The sequence below is a fragment of the Cannabis sativa genome, chromosome 9 (genome assembly GCF_029168945.1).
Source record: "Cannabis sativa cultivar Pink pepper isolate KNU-18-1 chromosome 9, ASM2916894v1, whole genome shotgun sequence".
Classification (NCBI taxonomy): Eukaryota; Viridiplantae; Streptophyta; class Magnoliopsida; order Rosales; family Cannabaceae; genus Cannabis; species Cannabis sativa.
This window is the reverse complement of record NC_083609.1, coordinates 13,855,270-13,873,707: the sequence shown is the minus strand read 5'-3', so window position 1 is coordinate 13,873,707 and position 18,438 is coordinate 13,855,270. Positions and strand designations below refer to the sequence as shown.

Genomic DNA, 18,438 nt, shown 5'->3' with positions numbered 1-18,438 from the left:
CAATTAATAAATCCTCTCTTTCTTTGTAAAAATGATAAAATAATTTTTTAATATAAAAATTATAGTAAATAGCTCCTAATCATAAGATTATATTAGTAAATATTTTCATTAAAGAAATTATATTTTTAAATTATTTATTATTTATATTATTTTTTGTAACATAAAAAATCAATAATTTTTTTTTAGAATTAGAAGTAAATTACTGAAAGTTTATAATATATCTATATTAGTTGTTAAAATATTTTTTATTTGAAAGTTATGTCTATTTTTTTAATTTTTTATGAGTTGTTGTGGGTTATTGGTATATAAATTTTATTGTACAGTATATTTCTATTTTGTTGTATGATATATAATTATTGTTAGATGATATTTATTTTTTATTTTGCTATGTATAATAAAACTACATAATTTTGTTAGCATAATACAAAAATTTTAATGTATGTATATAATTTTATTGACATGCTACATATATTTAATTATTATTTTTATATATTTTAATTGTATGATATACTATTTATTTTAAATAATATTTAATTAATTTCCATTTTATTATATACAATAGTGGTATATAATTTTATTGTCTTTATTTATATAAATATTTTTTTTTGACGTGGTCTTTATTTATATATTTAATTAATTATGATATATAATATTACTCATACAAGAGTGTTCCATATGTACATATAGAAAATATTTATTGAGAAAATCTCCACCACAAGAATGGAAGATATATAGAGAAAGAATGAAGGTTATAATTGAACAATACCCCCAACTTAAGAAAAATATCTTCAGTTAAAATGATAAGAGCCAAAAGAATAAGTTAAGATGATAATAATGGAAAAAGAACATGACCCTGCAAGCTTATTTACTAAACAGAATGATTTAAGGACATTTAATTAAAAAAAAAAATAGATTAAGTTGAAAACTATATGATTTTACATGATTTCAAATACAAGAAAAATTTAACTGCTAAATTTCACTCTGCTTTACAAAGATTTCTAAAAGGGCCCAAAAAGTGATTTTTTTTCTCCTTTCTTATGTTAATTCTTGTTGTTTACAATATCAGCACAATTCCCACTTATCTTGCAGTAATTTGGGAACCAGATAAAGTGTCATCTGAGATATCATAGAATAGATCATCACTCTTGCATAAGGCATAAACAATATCCACCATGCTAGGCCTCTTTGATGGATCTTTATGCAAGCAAGCAACAGCAACAGACATAACACTCATCATGCTCTCCATCCAGTATGATTCTTCGCGAAGAGCTTCATCCATCCAACCACACAGTTTATTCGCCTTATGTTCCTCATTTCCCTCCAAAATTTGAGCGGCCTTCGCCCACAAGACATTGCCTTCATCGTCAATGACCTCCTTACCCGAGATCAGCTCAAGCAAAATGACACCAAAGGCAAACACATCCATTTTGGTGGACACAATTCCATCACTAAGATACTCAGGTGCAATGTAGCCTTGTGTTCCAACTATGTGCATTGTTATGGCATTGCAGCCTGACTTTGCTAGCCCAAAATTGGCTATCTTGGCTCTCATGTTGGCATCCAAAAGAATGTTGGTGCTCTTGATGTCTTTGTGCACAACTCGAGGCCTAGTGTGCTCGTGAATGTACTGCAGGCCGTTCGCAACATCAACAGCGATTCTTAACCTTGTTTTCCAGTTCAATTTTTCATTCTCATTTTCTTGCAGCCATGAATACACAGAGCCATTTTCAACAAATTCATAGATCAGATAACAGGTGGCGTTTAAAGGGTCTATGCTGAACCCTTCTAGCTTCACAAGATTGCCATGGTTTACCTTCAAGATTTTGAAAGTCATAGTTTGAGTCAATTTTTTTACAACATTTTGATATTTGGGAGCCTTTGACATATTACCATGTGCTATTTTCCTTCAAAATAGGAACGTGAAAGGAATGAAAATAGAGTGGTGGTTGTTTTCGTTTTAGCTCACCCAATCCAATTATTCTACTAGACTCTTCCATTGAAATGAGCCATAAAGTATAAAAAAGAATTAAAAACTACTAGTCCACTACCATGCTTTTCATAAACTAATCATATGAAAAAGACATAAGTTATAAAGATTCCTTATCTTGAAGAAAAAACATATCAAATTTGGCCAAGCAATGAGTTAGAAAGAACAAGAGAAAAACAAACCATAGTGGCTACTGCCCTAGTAAGCAATATTTTGTTCCATTTCACATAATTTATTAACTTCTTCATCATTTTAATAAAATACACTTAAATGGATTTTTTTTTTAAAGACAATGGGATTTTAAATTGATTTAAATGACAAATCATATGGGATATTCCTTTGGTTCTATGGTAGAATATCGAATAAAAATAAAATCATGATGACACCACCTTTGGAAGTAGCATTGTTTCTTTCTCTATTTTGTTTTTTTAATTATTTTTTTGGCTTTTGATTATTCATTAAACTAACGAAAGTGTTTAATATTTTAAGCCAAGAGATTCCAACCGCACTTTTTTTATTAAACCTTAAAAAGGAAATTTACCTAATAATTATAGGCCAACAGCCATGAGTGTAAGACTCACAAAAAGCTCTGAAGACCCGGCCACTAAAACATAACATGGTCTAAAATAAAATAATTTTTACAAGATCATAGGCTATAATATTGCAATGCTTAAAGCCAACAACATGAAATAATTATCATTATAATAGTTAAAGGAATTATATTGCTATGCAAGTGCAACAAAGGGCTCACTTTCGGATGGCCTTAAAATATCTCTAAACCTAAACCTAGTTTGAAATTATCAACCTCTACAACTCACTATTTTAAAATTTAAACATCTCTATCTTCAAACTTTGACTTTGTTCATTATAATGTCCTCTTAATCTTATGCTTTACAGAAGGTATGAATGGAAGTTTTGGTAAAATGCTCAATTTATCCCTTTATGTTTTCATAAATAACAAATATGCTCTTTTGAATTTACAAACCAATACGAATTTGTAATTTGATGAGTTTTTGTACAAAACAAAATGTCAACAAACTACAAAATTATCCCCGAGTGAAAGAAAAAGATAATAAGAAGATTTACGGAAAATTAAATTACACAACTTTTTTATAAATTTTGACCATGCTAAATGCATGAACTTTTTTATCAAACTAATGAGTTATATAAAAAATAAAGAGGACAATTAAACATTTCACCCCATGATAATTTATTATATTCTATTGAGATCGAATTCCATCTTCATAGCAGAATTGGTGTTTTACTACCAGCTATAAATTTCGTATTAAAAACAGTACTGGAAGTTATAATCAAGGATTACTTTTTTTTTATTATTATTATTATTATTATTGCATACTGAAATGAGCTGATTCTAAGTTGAGCCCTCGGTTTTAGAAAGAAAGGAATTGTTATGGAGAGAGAAAAACGAACTAAGAGAACATTATCTTAACGTTCTTGAAAATTAAAGGTGGCTTTTTAAGTTTGATCATATATTTTTCAAAGAGACAAATCTTTATAAAAGTAAGCAATCCATGAAGCTCCATTTTCAAGTTACTTGAATTAAAAATATAAATCTCTTTTGGCTGAGATTCTCAAAGTTAATAAGACTATGCAGGCCACAAACTTTCTGTTAAATTCTTGAAAATAACAACATAACCCTTCAAATTTATGAATATATATCATATATAATTTTATAAAAAGCCTACCTCAAACAAGTTAAGAAATTTTTTTTTAATTAAGTGTACTCATACTTATATGATGACACATTTACCTAATGCCTGATTAATAAATATATTTTACATTGTGCCCGGGTTAGATGTGAATTAGGACAGAAAAATCAATTCCAACTATCAAAATAATCACACAATCTTAAAAAAGAAAAAAAAAATGTTAATTAAGATCGAAGGGCAATTATATTTAGAAATTGCACTAATAAATATATTTTTCTTTGGGGTGTGTAGATGATAATTGGGTTTTGTTAAAGCTTAAAATACAGAATTTTTTACAGGAAAATTTGAATAAATTTTTTCTTTTAAAAAATAATAATAAATATTATACTTTGGTGTGATTAATTTATTTTTTCAGTGTGATTAAATGGTTTCATCTGATTAAATCTATCAAAAAATAATAAATATTAAAAATAGAGTTTACCTTCTGCAAAATCTTGAGCTCATCGCGGGCATTCCAGTTCATCTTCTTGATGGCATAAAAGTCTCCATCAATTGAACCTTTATAGACAGAGCCTTGAATCAAGCAACTTTCATGGAACCCATTAGTGGCTTCTTCAATCTCATCAATACTAAACACTCTGTACTTATCCAAACACCCTGATACATCTGCCATTAAACTTTCTTCCATCTCCTTAGTATAAAACCCTTTATTCTTGTTACCTTTCCCACCTTTATAGAGTTCTTGCCTTTGCTTTTCTTCATCACCCCACAGATCTCTCTCCTTTCTCATTGACTTTTCTCTGTACAACCAAAGCCCACCAATCAAAACCACCAAAAACCCAGTTATCCCCAACCCAACTGCCAGCCCTGTAACGACACCCTTTCTGCTGTCGTTTTCTGGAGAAGGAGGAGAAGGAACGACAGTGGGCTGGGACAGGGCTGGGAGCTTAGAAACTGGGATGAAAATGGTGTCGAAAGGCTTGATGTTGTTGCCGTTAACGGTGGTTATGGACTCCGTTTGGACTCCGAAAGTTGCAGCCACAGTTGATATGTTATCAGAAGGCTGGAAAACGTAGGAGATGAGTTGATTGGCTTGATTTCCAATCTGGGTTTTGTTTGGACACTTGCAGAAGATTGGGAAAATGACACTAACCCCAATAGTGAGATTTACAGGTATTAGAGTTGGGTTAACTAGCTGAACAGATTGGTAAGTGGTGAGGTTTTGGAAGTACTCAGTTGAGGTTCTGTAAAAGGTGTCATCTTTTTTGATTGTGTAGCTAATGTTGGCATACGATATGGCCATGCTGCTATTGACTGAGTTGCAAGAACATGTTACGGGGATGAAAAGGGGTTGGTTTGGGACTAGTGGGGAAGATGGAGAGGTTATATTACTTGGGTTTGAGATCTCTAGTCTGCTAAGTGAAAAGAGGTCGCCTATAGTGGCTAAGTCCAGGAAATCTGGGGCCTGGCCTCTGTAAAAGACATAAGTTTGGCATGGGCTGGTGGTCTGGTTTATGGTGCACTTGTAGCCTATGGTGCTTGGTTGAGCATTAGAATGGAAAATGATGAAGATGAAGAAGAAGAATAATAGTAGCAGTAGAAGAAGAGAGTTGTAACGAGGTTTGGCTCTTGTCATTGTGTTTATTGTGTTTATGACAAGTTTTTGTGTTTATTAGTTTATATATGATGTGAGACGTGTAGTTTTAGAAGATAGAATTTGTAGAATGAAGACAAACTATTTTGTGTTTACTATACACTCACCTAATCCTACTTTCTAAACTATACACTTTCATATTCTAACAGTCTGGTCTTTCAACAGAAGCTTCTGCTGACCTTAGTTGTAATTCATGAACTGTATATGACTTTATGGCAATAACAAATGGGAAGAGTTCCCAATGAGACTAAAAGATCCTCTTATTGGACAAAAGTAGCATAAAGTCATGTACTACATATTAAAGAACATTGAAAATCCACACAGCTGACACTAGAACCATGACCAGCATCATAAGTTTTATGTTGGACTAGAAACTACACGTGACTCAATCTGTTGAAATTGTAATGAGATACGAAGTAATTTGGTCTCATACGACAGTAATATTATTCAGCACAGCAGATATTATTGATCAAACTCGACTCAGTTTTCCCATTTAATTTATTTCATTTTCGTTCAAAGTTGTTTACTGTAGAAAAATTTTGATGATAGGTATATAGTTGTGGCCAACTTCTCATTATTTTGTGGATTTGTGAAATCTAGATACAATGTATAAAATGGGGGGAACAAGACAAGGGACATGATTTGTTGTAACACTACATGCCATTAATACTTAGAAAATTTACAACTACTCGGTCGTATCTATAAACAAAACAGCTCATTATAAGGTAGCTGAAAAAATAATAGTAAAAAAAAAAAAGGAGAAAGAATGGACAGAGAAGCAGCAGAAAAGGAAGAGAGACAAATTATGTATACCTTTCATGTTTTTGGTGGCTAAGAATATTCATTAGAATAGATGGATCTCATCTATTTTTTATTGTTGTACTATCCTTCTTGATGGTGAAATCCCAAAGGTCTCCATATTTCTCATTGAAATCCCAAATGTCCATTGTATTGTAGTCAGAAATTAACTTGTCACGAGCTCCTCTTTCCATATTGTAAATTTGGGGCTCAAAGTGGTGGGGTTTATCTGGTTTATCCATCTCAATGATGCAAAACACCACTGTAAACAAACCTGCTCCAATGAACACGTACTCTCCCTAAAAAAAACAAGTAGAAAAGAGTGATTTTCTACTGAAGAAAAAATATGATAAGAAATTGAACCTTAGATAAGGGGTGTTTCCTTGTTATATATTTACATACAGGAGCATTGAAGTACATCCCAGCTGCGACTGCTGGAAGAAACAACCATGAAATAAGCCCTGCAACACATTAAAACCAAAAGGCGTTTAATTTTCACAGCGATGTACATTTTCTTCTATAGTAGAAATAAGGAGAGAATCATCATGTTAGTGAACTAGAGGAATTCCAATATGGTTGGTATCTCCTCAATAAATAAATAAATAAAACATTCCAAGCACAACAAAATAACAAAAAATAGTCTTATTGGGTATCTATAAAGTCCTGGTTAGACACTCCTCTTACATTATTGAATTAACATGAAGTAGTCTTTGAAAAATATTATTAATACAGAAATACTTTGTTTTTGAATACCAAGCGTGAAAAATTCGCAATCCAAAGGTGTTAGATTCCATCTGTAATTTTTAACTTAAGTTTTAATAATAAAAAGAAAAAAGAAAAAAAAAACAAATGGAATTTTAATACCAAGCGTGGAAAATTCACAATTCCAAAGGTGTCGGATTCATTTGTACACAGACTCTCAGCAACTTGAACTATCTTCTTTGTCATTTAATAATGGTGAGAAGTGAGAACTACAAAAGTAGTTGACAACATTGAACATTCTATTTTGCAATAATGAAAATGTATCATCATTATCTCAACAATGTTAAAATACAAAAAAGAAAAAAAAAAGGTCAGTTATTAAAACCTTGGAAACCAGTTGGTGGGTCTACTGAAGCGATTTCTGATGATAGTGCTTCCCAAAAAGTTCCTGAAAAATAAGATAAACAAAGCATCATGGATCCCTAATTTCCAAGAGTAACAGTTAGGTATAATAACATTGAATTACATAATTATAAGAAAAAACTAATATAATAACTTAATTAGTTCACATAGCATATGATAACTTAATCCCACTAAAAAAACTTAGATAATTTTAAAATCCCTCATCTTTTCCCTAAAAATAAGATAAATCCCTTATCTTCATGTATATTAAGGGTAAGAAAAAGAAATACTAGATGGTGCTTGCTTAGTGTAATAGGAATAGTAATTGTTAAAAATTATTGGATTCCATTTTAAAATTAAATGGAAATGAGTAGATTAGTTCATGTTTTTATATATGGATTAATATTTAAACATTTGATTATTTTTGTTTGCTGGCTTGCGGCTGGCTAACTATGACTCTTATACTATGTTGATAATCATACGTTTTCATCTCAAAACTAATTGGTAATGAGTGGAGTAGCTCATATTCTTATATATGACTTAATATGATTACATTTGATCCATGTGGGGCAATATTGTCCAATAATAATCGAAATATAAATAATAAGAGAGTTATATTTGCAACCCCATAAGATAATAAATATACCACATTATTAAAAAAAATATAAACTTAAATAATTTTTATAAATTACTCTTAATATTTTTTTTAAAATTTTTTCCTCACATTATTTTATGTTAATTTCAATATTTATTTTGATTTTATTTTTATAATTTTTTTTAACTTATGTATATATATATTTTTATTTTTTTTATAGAAAATTTCATATAATTTTTCATTTTAATTTATTTGTCATAATATTTAAAATGTAATTTATTTTTGTTTGATAGATATATTTTTTAAGAATATAAATTAGAAGAAAAAAATTAAAAAAAAATAGTATAATCAAAGATATAAATTTTATAAAAAATAAAAATTATTAAAAATGGGGCATCTTTAGAAATTTTTTGGTATAAATAAAATTTCCCTAAATAGTATTTTGGTTTAATTTATTTTTAGAATGCTAATGAGAATAAGTAGAGTATTTTAAAATATTTCTACTCAAAATTATTTTGGTAAAGGAAGGTATAAAAGAAAGGTGTCAAGGGAGTGGAGTCGTGTGGGGCACTCAACTTTTAATAAATTAATTTTTTGTATAGTTTTCTTTATATATTTTTTTCACCACAAAATAAAATTTTCATTATTGCATCATATATTTTTATTTTTGTATTTATAAAATTATAATTTTTATTTTTATTTCACATATTTTCATATTTATTCTATAAAAAATTTATTTTTATTCTCGTGTATTTATTTATGTTCCCAAAAAATTTATATTTTTCTTTTCTATAAAAATATATATTTTTTATTTATTTATTTTTGACATAATAATTAGAATTACTCATAAATTTAAAATACATAAATATGCAATCATGACCCTTCTCAAATCATGTTTTGTCAAAGTAGGCTGTACATCGGTCGGTTTGGGCGGTTTATCCTATATATTTTCTAACCCAATCTAAAGTTTGGGTTGCTAAAATTTAAGTACAACCTGCCCAATTTAAAAAAAAAAAAATCTATAAACCGACCAACGGTTTGGTCAGGTTAACCCGCCCAAACCGGCCAATTTTTTTTGTTTTTTTTTAGTTTTAAAGTCAAAATTAACAAAAATTTTAAAAATAAATTAAAAATATCACATTCCACCAAAGTACAATACCATATATATGACTTTAAAACTAATAATTAAGTATATAACTTTATATTATTATATATTTAATCATTTATATTATATATAATAAAAACTAAAAAGTTTAAAAAAAAAAATAAAAGTGCAAAATCGGGTTGGTCGGGTTGGTCGGTTTAATTGGGCGGGTTGGACCTATTTTCAACCCGCCCAATTAATAGATTGGGCGGTTTGTAATTTTTTCGGGTTATTTCGGTTTGTAATTTTTATCGATTTTTTCGGTTCGGTTTGGGCGGGTTATTCAGTTTAGGCGGTTTACAAATTTTTTTGTACAGCCCTATGTCAAACCATAAGTTTCTAAATAGTCTATTTTTACAGAAAAGAAATTTTGTGCCCCCTAACATTTTATTGTTGGCTCTGCCATTGAGGGAAGAACTATTCTGTTTTTATATAAATGGTGTATTGGTGATTACATAAGTAGATGAATAAGTTTAATTTATATTTATAATTTGTGATAATAATTATATTGTGAAGGAATTACAAAATTAAATAATGATTATTTCAACTAAATTATCATTAGACCAAACTAAACATAAACATGGCATTGGAACTTTGTGTCCAACTTTTTTCATACAAAATGCTAAAAAGTACCCGTATAATTAAGTATTAAATCTAATATAATATAATTTAATAATTGTTATAGAATATTGTTAGGTGCTTGGTGTTGTGCCTTGGAATTGTTCTTTATTAGTAGAAAATAATTAACTAATGCATTATTCCATAATTTTCTCTAGTATTTATCAATCCAATTTTAAAATTTAAACGTAACAGACTTCAATTAAGACCAAATAACTGGATAAACCCCCTTAACAAAAATTTTATATGTAAGAAAAAATAGCTTAACTAATACCTTTGTTGTCCTCGCCTTCATGGAAAGTATGGTGCCCATCGTAAACCCCATACACAAAATCTTCCTGAATAATTCAACTCAACCAAAAATCAAAACCAATTTCACAGCCAAATAAATATCAAATTTGAGCGATAATGAATCGGATATCTATATCTATTACCGCGCTGACACTGTTGGTGGCCCAACGATCGACTGGATCTTCGTTGAGATCAGGTTCAATTTCAGAAAAACCCGTCGCATTCAATCTCCATGACGATGATAAGAACTTTCTGGAAGGAATCGAAACCCTAGTTGAAGCTTCTGAAGAATAAGGGCTAAATTTGGGTAAGGTAGGAGATGAGAGGAGGGGAATTGAGCAAGACTGTGCCGCCATTTTCCTATCCACACCAGTTCTATTGTGCTCTCTTCTATCTCCCTTTCTTTAACGGTAAGATGGGTTCGTTTACCTGTCTGTGTCAGAAATTCGTATGACTGACCAGTTATAATTAGCCACGTTTTGACAAAGATCTTCTTCTTCGTACGATGCTTCACGTGTCAACTTTCTATTGGTCTCTTCTTGTTTACGTTTGTCACAGATGAGTCGGTAGTTTCTAGTACAAAATTGGATGGACAGACTTGTCTCCTTATCCTTCCTGGTTTCTCTTTATTTTATCTATAGATATTTCTTTTCTCGGAAATCTTATTACAAATTTTGATAGGGGCATCTCTTTTAATTATTTTTGTTTTAAAAAATAACAGCATGTTTGTAGTTTTTTTTTTTTTTTAATAAAAATTATAAGATCTATTAATTAATAAATTCGTTCAAAATAATAAACAGTCCTACAACTCAAGCACACGACCTGTAGAGAAACAAAAGTCTATTGCCAAGCAATGAGCCAATTTATTTGCAGATCGTTTTACAAAATAAAAATTGTGAAGGCATAAAATACCGCTCTGAATCTCTTGGACACACCAAGCTATCTGTTTCCAACATGACTCTATCCCACAAATGGGTTGCAATCCAACTCAATGCTTCTTTAATGCCTATTATCTCAGCAATTTCGGGTTGAATACATCCAATCTTTCCCTTCTTGAATGCTTCTACCATAGCACCATAATGATTTTGAACTACACAACCCATGCCAAAAGACAAAACTCGAACTAAAAAAAACTAAAAGGAAAAAACTAAAAAGACAAAACTAATAGAAAAACTAAATTAGTTTCAATACATAAACACGATCACAGCCCGTATAGAGAAATTTTTAATTCATCCTTATCAGTGTTCTATTCCACTATTAATTTAGATGAATTCTTAAAATAAACAACATAAAATCTGCCACCAGAATCCCCAATTCACGCAAAAAAGCAAACTGTAGAGAGAGAAAGTACGAATTAAAAGAAGAATTTTGTGGCAGGCGCTGTCATCATAGAGATTTTGCGTTTCACATGGTTGGAGTACTGTACGAATTAATTCTGCGTATTAATTGGTGTTGGTGTGGAAAGTAGAGAAATTAGATGACAAAGCAATTAGTATTAATTAGCAATTAACTCACTGAAATTGCCACGCATGTTTGTAGCTTTTGATTTTCAATCTAACGGTGGTAATTAATTTGGCTATAATAGGGTATATCCTACAAGATTAATAACTTTTTTTTGATTTATTATTTAAAAAAAAAAAAAAAACCACCCACGTCTAACAATACATTTCCATTTCTTCTTTAACTGTAAAAATCATTACACATTTCCAACTATGTTTAAAATAATAATAATGGGTGATTCTACAATACACCCCCTTAAAAGAGATGTATTGATGCACCCCTACTTATTTCGGCATTTAAAAAAAAAAATTAGTCTAATTTTTTTTTCATATTCATGTACGTTATAGCTATTTAAGATATTCTACAAAATTTTGAGAAATTTGGAATAATTTACAATATAGAAAACAATGTTTAAACAGTCTATTTTACACGCGTATAAAATAAAATAGTACACTGCTTGAACACAATTTTCGGCGTGTTAAATTTTTTCAAATCTCTTAAAATTTTGCAGGATGTCTTAAATAATTATAATTTACATGACCATGAGAAAAAATTTGACTAAAAAATTATTTCGGATACTAAAACAAAAAGAGATGTATCGGTATATCCCTTTTAAGGGGTGTATTATAGAATTTCCCAATAATAATAAATAGAAGTAATTAATACACTTGATCTTTTAAATATCGATGAAAAAGTACTAACTACTTCTTGTCTTAGAATGATCTCTTTCATTCTTCTTCCTTATATATACTGAATTAATTTTAGAATAATGTATTTTGAGATCTTCTTTAAAAGTATTGATACTTAAAAATGATCTTAAATTAAGTTTAAATCTTTTTTTAAATTTTGGTTTATGAAATAATTTTTATTTATAAAGGAGATCCATGAAATTATTAATCTTGATGTTAAAGAAGATCCATGAAAATTATTTACTTTATTTGTTATTTTAATAAGAGAGTTTTTTTTTTTATAAAGTCAACTTTAATTTGTTAAAAGAAATATTAAAAAATTTAATAGCACGTTTGACAACTCATTTTAATCCCATACATTTTCACTATTGAACCAATCAAAACTGAGAGCAAAAGTGATGTTATCACTTAAGAAAAATCTTATATATTTATTTATATTAGTTTTCTTTTAAAAAAAATTTCATCCAATTTATATTTTTAAAAAATATAACTATTAAATTGCTTAAAAAAAACTATTAAATAAAAATAAATTATATTTTAAATATTATAACAAAAAAATTAAATTAAAATAAATTATATAAAATTTTATTAAAAAAAATTATACCGGATTAAAAAAATAAAATAAGTATTGAAATTAAAACAAAATAATAAAAATAATTAAGAGTGATTTTTAAAAATTATTTTAAGATTAATTTTTTCAAAAAAATATTGGGGATGTACTTATCATTTTGTGGGGTGCAAATAGAAACTCCACTATTTTTTTTTTTGTTGAGTATTTTTTTTAGATAGTTATATATTTTTTTATTTTATATATGAAAATGTATGTTGACATTATAAAAGTTATGAATAATTTGTTATTTTTGAATGAACTCCCTTCGAATTAGGAAGCAATTGTGGATGTGAATAAGTCTAAAATTTTTCATGATTCATGAGTCGATTTAGAGGCCGATCTACTCACTCCGTTGGTAATTTATCAAGTTGAAGATTCGTCAATTGAACCATCTAGGCCTTGTACTTGGGAAGATGAGGTTGATTAGGTGGATTTTCAATCATCGACGATGCGTGGAATAAATTTAAGGCAAATTAAGTTAGAACTCCTTTTACTCATCTTGACTTTACTAATCATATGAATGTTGGTGATCAACTCATTGCTAAAATTGATGTTGAAGAGGTAGAAATTGAAACTTCGTTTTGGCAGAATTCTATTATTTGTGTAGTGTTTGGTGCAAACCCTCCTTTTCATGTTTTTGAAGAATTCATGAAGCGTGTCTGAGGTAATCTAGGGGTTAAGCACATTGTGAGGATGCACTCTGGCTTTACTTTAGTGAGTTTTTGTGATGAAACCACTAGAGATATTGTGCTAGAAATTTGTGTGATACACTTCGATCAAAAAGCTTGTGGTGTTTCGGCCTTAGACCGTTAACTTGGATTCAGTTAAGATGGTGTGATTTGTTCCAGTTTTTTGATCAGTTTGAATGGTTTGGGTCTTTAATATTGGAGTTAAAATTTCCTTAGTGCTCTGGTCAATACAATAGGTAAGTCGATAATGATCAACAAAGTAACTTGGGATTGATCTATTGTCAAATTTGCTCGTGTGCTTGTTGACATGGTGATTTCTAATAATCCTCCTCAGAGTATATGACCATAAGTTAAAAAATAAAATAATTAAATTTTAAATTTAAACCTCAAAATATCAAAAATTAATAATAATCTATCAAAAATTAAATATTATTAATTTAAAATATTTATATTTAAGTTTAAATATTAAAAATAATATTTAAATTTGATTTCACGGTTTGAAAATATAAAAAAAATCCAAAAAAATTGTGAAAAAAAAATCACAAAAAATTGGATTTTTAGGTGAAAATCACCCATAGGCGTGCAACAGGCTGCACACAACCTTCATGCGCGTGCGGGATGGATGTCTGAACTAGGAGCTGGCTAAGCTTCTGACACAAAGTGTTTGAGGCACGCGCGCATCTCCCCTCCTTGTTCGAGACTGCGCGCATGTGCACGAGTGCTCGACACTCAATGCACCAAAAATTTCAAACCACCATATCTCATTTGTTTTTCATTGAAATTGAGTTCTGTAAAAGCGAAAAAATTGCTTAATTTTTCACAAGGAGTCCAAATAAATTATTTTCAGAACGAAAAATTTCGTAATTCACATTCAATCATCAAATAATACATAAATTAACATGAACACATCCAAATCAACACAATTAACATATTCATCGTTTTAAATCTATATTTCATGAAAGTAAATCATTACCATGACTCTGAAGCCAGTTGTTGGGAATATTTTACCAGGATCTAAATTTACTAACAAGTATGTTGAATTAATATCCTAAATATGAATATCTCTAAAACAATGAAATTAAACATATAAGAGTTTAGAAAACCTAACATTGGTTGTAGCGGAATAATATGACTCCTTCCACTCAGATCTCTAATTCTTGTTCCTTTCCGTCCCAGAGTATTATCAAGATCTGAGCCTAGATCTCTTTTTCTCTTTCGGGTTGGTTACCACCGTCTTACCCACTATGATTGAGTACTTGACTTGCTATGTGTGGGCATGACACTCTATCACTATAAGCCAACTATGAAGAACAATGAAAGAGGCTTGAAAACTGTATAGAATGTGTCTCTCATCTACTAGTTGTCTAACAGAAAAAACTAGATTTGATTTGGTTGAAGGCAACAGTTCAGAAAGAGCATCATGTTTCTTTTTTAGTGTTTAAACTAGGGCTTAGAGTTAAATTATATGGATTAAAAAATAAAAAATAAAAAATAAGCAAAAATCACTAGAGTGGCTGGCCACTAAAGGACCACTTTTGAGTTACAATTTTGCCACTTTATTTTAACCAATTATTTGTTGGGTTTTATGCCCTAAATAAAACTTCATTTCAATGTAATCTTTTTTATTCAACATCAATAAAGAAACATAAGTATTTTTCATTCATTTGTGTATGTTTTGGTTCACCTTATCAATTGCTTGTCTATTTGATTTATAAATTCATCTGAAACCCTTTTCACATACTTGATCCTGTTTATTGTGTTGTCAACACTTTGGAAAGTAAACATGACTATGTGAATAAAGTTTCCTAGATTTATCAGACACAGGATTTTACTGATATGGTAATCTACAACAAGAGTTTACTTGCATTTGGAGAAATGCTATGTTCTTTCCAGAACATTGGTTAAAGTAAAGCTCAGGTTGGATGCATGGAGTATGCATCGGAAGGGACCGATATTGAACTTTGACTTAGATTTATTAAACTTACCGTAAAATCTATTCAAGTTAATATCGCCTAGTTGATCCTAGATCAAATGATCTTAATCCTGTTATGATTAGGCTCAATCTCAGGAGGCTACTCGTGTTCTTTGATTTGTTAGTTAAGCCTACTTTTAGGTCAGGATGAAACGTACATTTTGGGAACACGGTAGTGCAATTGAGTGGGAGCGCTAACATAAACATGGAATTTATAGCTTCTATCTGGCAAATAGTAAGCAAAGGATGATCTCCTTCGAGCTTGACCAAACGAAAATAAATGGTGGAGTACTCATTTCGCATAAGCTGAAATATCATTTATACGGGGTCAAGTGTTTTAAGGATAAAATACATAGTAGGGTGTAACAGTAATCTAATCCCTTTACAGTGTAGATCATTCATATAGAGGATCATTGATCAAATTAGGATTATAACAATGGATAACTAATGATGTTTCTATATGGTGGAACATATAGAGCATTCTATATTCTGAGAGTGCAATTCTAAGTTCTATGCGTGGATTCAACGAAGAATTAATAAGTTAGTGAATTTAAGTAATATATTCTTGATCTACTTATTGGAAGCTCGGTTATATAGACCCATGGTCCCCCCACTAGTTGAGATAATATTTCTTGTAAGACTCATGCAATTGGTTTTGATTAATCAATTATAATTCTCAAATTAGACTATGTCTATTTGTGAATTTTTCACAAGTAAGGGCGAAATTGTAAAGAAAGAGTTTTAGGGGCATATTTGTTAATTATGATACTTTGTATGGTTCAATTAATAAATATGATAAATGATAATATTATTTAATAATTATTTATAGTTATTAAATAGTTAGAATTGGCATTTAAATGGTTGAATTAGAAAATTGGCGTTTTTAAGAAAATCAAATGCAAAAGTGATAAAACTGCAAAATTGCAAAAAGTGAGGCCCAAATCCACACTGCCATGGCCGGCCACTTTTATAGGAATTATCCTCTGATATTTTCATTATTTTAATGCCAAATAATTCAAACCTAACCCTAGTGGAATGCTATAAATAGATAGTGAAGGCTTCAGGAAAATTACACTTTTCATTCAGAAAAACCTGAGCCTCTCTCTCTCTACCTTGGCCGACCACTCCTTCTCTCTCTTCTTCCTTAATATTTCGAAACACTTAGTGATTAGAGTAGTGCCCACACACAGCAAGTGATACCTCAATCATAGTGAGGAAGATTGTGAAGAAAGACTTTCAGCAAGAAGGAGTTTCAGCACCAAAGAATCAGAGAAAGAGATCCAGGTTCAGATCTTGATAATACTCTGCGACAGAAAGGACACAAGGGTTAGAGATCTGAACGGAAGGAGTCATTTAATTCCACTGCACCCAATGTAAGGTTTCCTACACTTTATATGTGTTTATTTCATCGTTTTAGAAAGTTCATATTTAGGGTGTTAATCAACATACTTGTGAGTAGATCTAAGATATTGGTAAAATAATTTCCAACAACTGGTATGAGAGCCAGGTTAATTGATTTGCTTGCAAGAAATTTGGACTTTAAAATGATTGTTTGATGTTTTGGATGGTATAATGTTGTATTGAGTGTTATATGATGATTGATTGATGTTTGTAAATTTTCGTGAAAAATAATTGAATATCTGTTTCTGGAATTATTTTTATTGGATAGTATGGAAAAAATTAAGCAAGTTACCTTTTTACAGAACTCAATTTCGATTTAATTTGAATTAGTTATGATTTTTTGAAGTTTCGAAAAAATTTCGGGATTGAGCAACACGGACACGCGCGCGGAAATCATGCAAATCCTCCCTGCGCCGTGTCCTCTCGCCCATGCATCCCCTATGCGCGCGCGGACGGGTAGGCACAGCATACCGTCCGTACAGCTCGCATTTTTTTCGTTTTTCTTCGATTTTTCATGCTATTTCATGGATTTAACTTCCGATTTTTTGTGTAGTTCTGTATTTATACATTTACTATTCCTAATTCAATTCTAATTATCATAATTAATTTAATTAATATTTTTTAAATTTAATTCATGATATTAGTGTAATTTGAATTTGAAAAATAGTAAATATCTATCTTTTTTGCTTAATTATCTATCTTATTTTTAAATTTGATTATATCTTATCTTATTTTTAAATTTAAGGTCAGATATTAAATTTTTTAAATTAATTTTTTTAAAAAATAATTTGACCTTATTTAAATTTAAAATAAGATAACTATAATCATGTAATTTTAAATAGATGTAAGATATTTTGCTAACTTTTAAATTTTGTTATTTTATTTATTTAAATTACATTTAAAATCTGAAAAAGATATTTATTTATATTTTTTCATTTTTTATTTAATTTTTATTTATAAAATAACATTAAACATTTAAAAAAGTAGTTAGCAAATTTTGAAATGATATTTAGGTTGGTTGAAACCTAATTTTTCAAAATTGTAGGTTTAATTTTAAATATTTTTTTTATTAATTTCGAAAATTTTTAAATTTTATTTTATTTTATTATTTTTCAAAATTTTTTTTTATTTAATTAATTTTTCGAAATTATTTATTTAAAATTAAATAAATCCTACATCCAACTATCCAGCTAACCTTGTTGCAGGAGTATGTGTTTTAGCTTGTTTGTAAGTTTTTAAAACCTATTATTGCTTGATTGCAAATAGCCATGGTTAACTTGTTGACAGATCCAATGATCTGATTTTAACTCATGGCTCCCTTGGTCAAGTAAATAATTTGTAACAGGTATATTTACAATCTTCTTTCATCTGTGTATGACCTAGCAACATGATAGGATCCATCCAAATTGTGTGCCTGTGTTAGCCTATGTGTTTAATTTCATTATAGATGCATATAGGTTGTTGTTGCTAAATAAAATATCATAGTTCTTGATAGATTTTATTTAGGCCCATTTAGTTTTTGGGCCTATTCAATTAATAACTGTTGTTCATTTTAAGGTTAAATTCCTCTCTTTTGGGCCTTGTGTGAGAGTTGGGAGCCATAGAAGTGGGTACGATATACTGAACCCAGCACCCCCTCACATGAACCACCCCAATTGTGAAGGCCCATTTTCCTGATTTGAATAACTGTACTAGGTTAATTAAATTAGTTTAACC

The 18,438-nt window shown here is 29.6% G+C and overlaps 2 protein-coding genes across 2 annotated transcripts; both read right to left on the bottom strand.

Annotated features, from left to right (window-relative positions):
* Positions 1–869: 869 nt before the first annotated feature.
* LOC115722269 (serine/threonine receptor-like kinase NFP) lies at positions 870–5,293 on the bottom strand. Its single transcript, XM_030651432.2, has 2 exons — positions 4,139–5,293; positions 870–1,813 (listed from the first exon to the last, which is right to left on the bottom strand). The coding sequence occupies exons 1-2, from the start codon at positions 5,291–5,293 to the stop codon at positions 1,079–1,081; spliced, it is 1,890 nt and encodes a 629-aa protein (XP_030507292.2). The 3' UTR covers positions 870–1,078.
* A 659-nt stretch (positions 5,294–5,952) lies between these two features.
* On the bottom strand, positions 5,953–10,293 carry LOC115722270 (photosynthetic NDH subunit of subcomplex B 5, chloroplastic). The gene is made up of 5 exons (XM_030651433.2): positions 10,005–10,293; positions 9,845–9,908; positions 7,197–7,259; positions 6,512–6,570; positions 5,953–6,408 (listed from the first exon to the last, which is right to left on the bottom strand). Exons 1-5 carry the CDS (start codon positions 10,215–10,217, stop codon positions 6,172–6,174), a joined length of 636 nt encoding a protein of 211 aa, XP_030507293.1. The 5' UTR covers positions 10,218–10,293; the 3' UTR covers positions 5,953–6,171.
* Between the last annotated feature and the right edge of the window lie 8,145 nt (positions 10,294–18,438).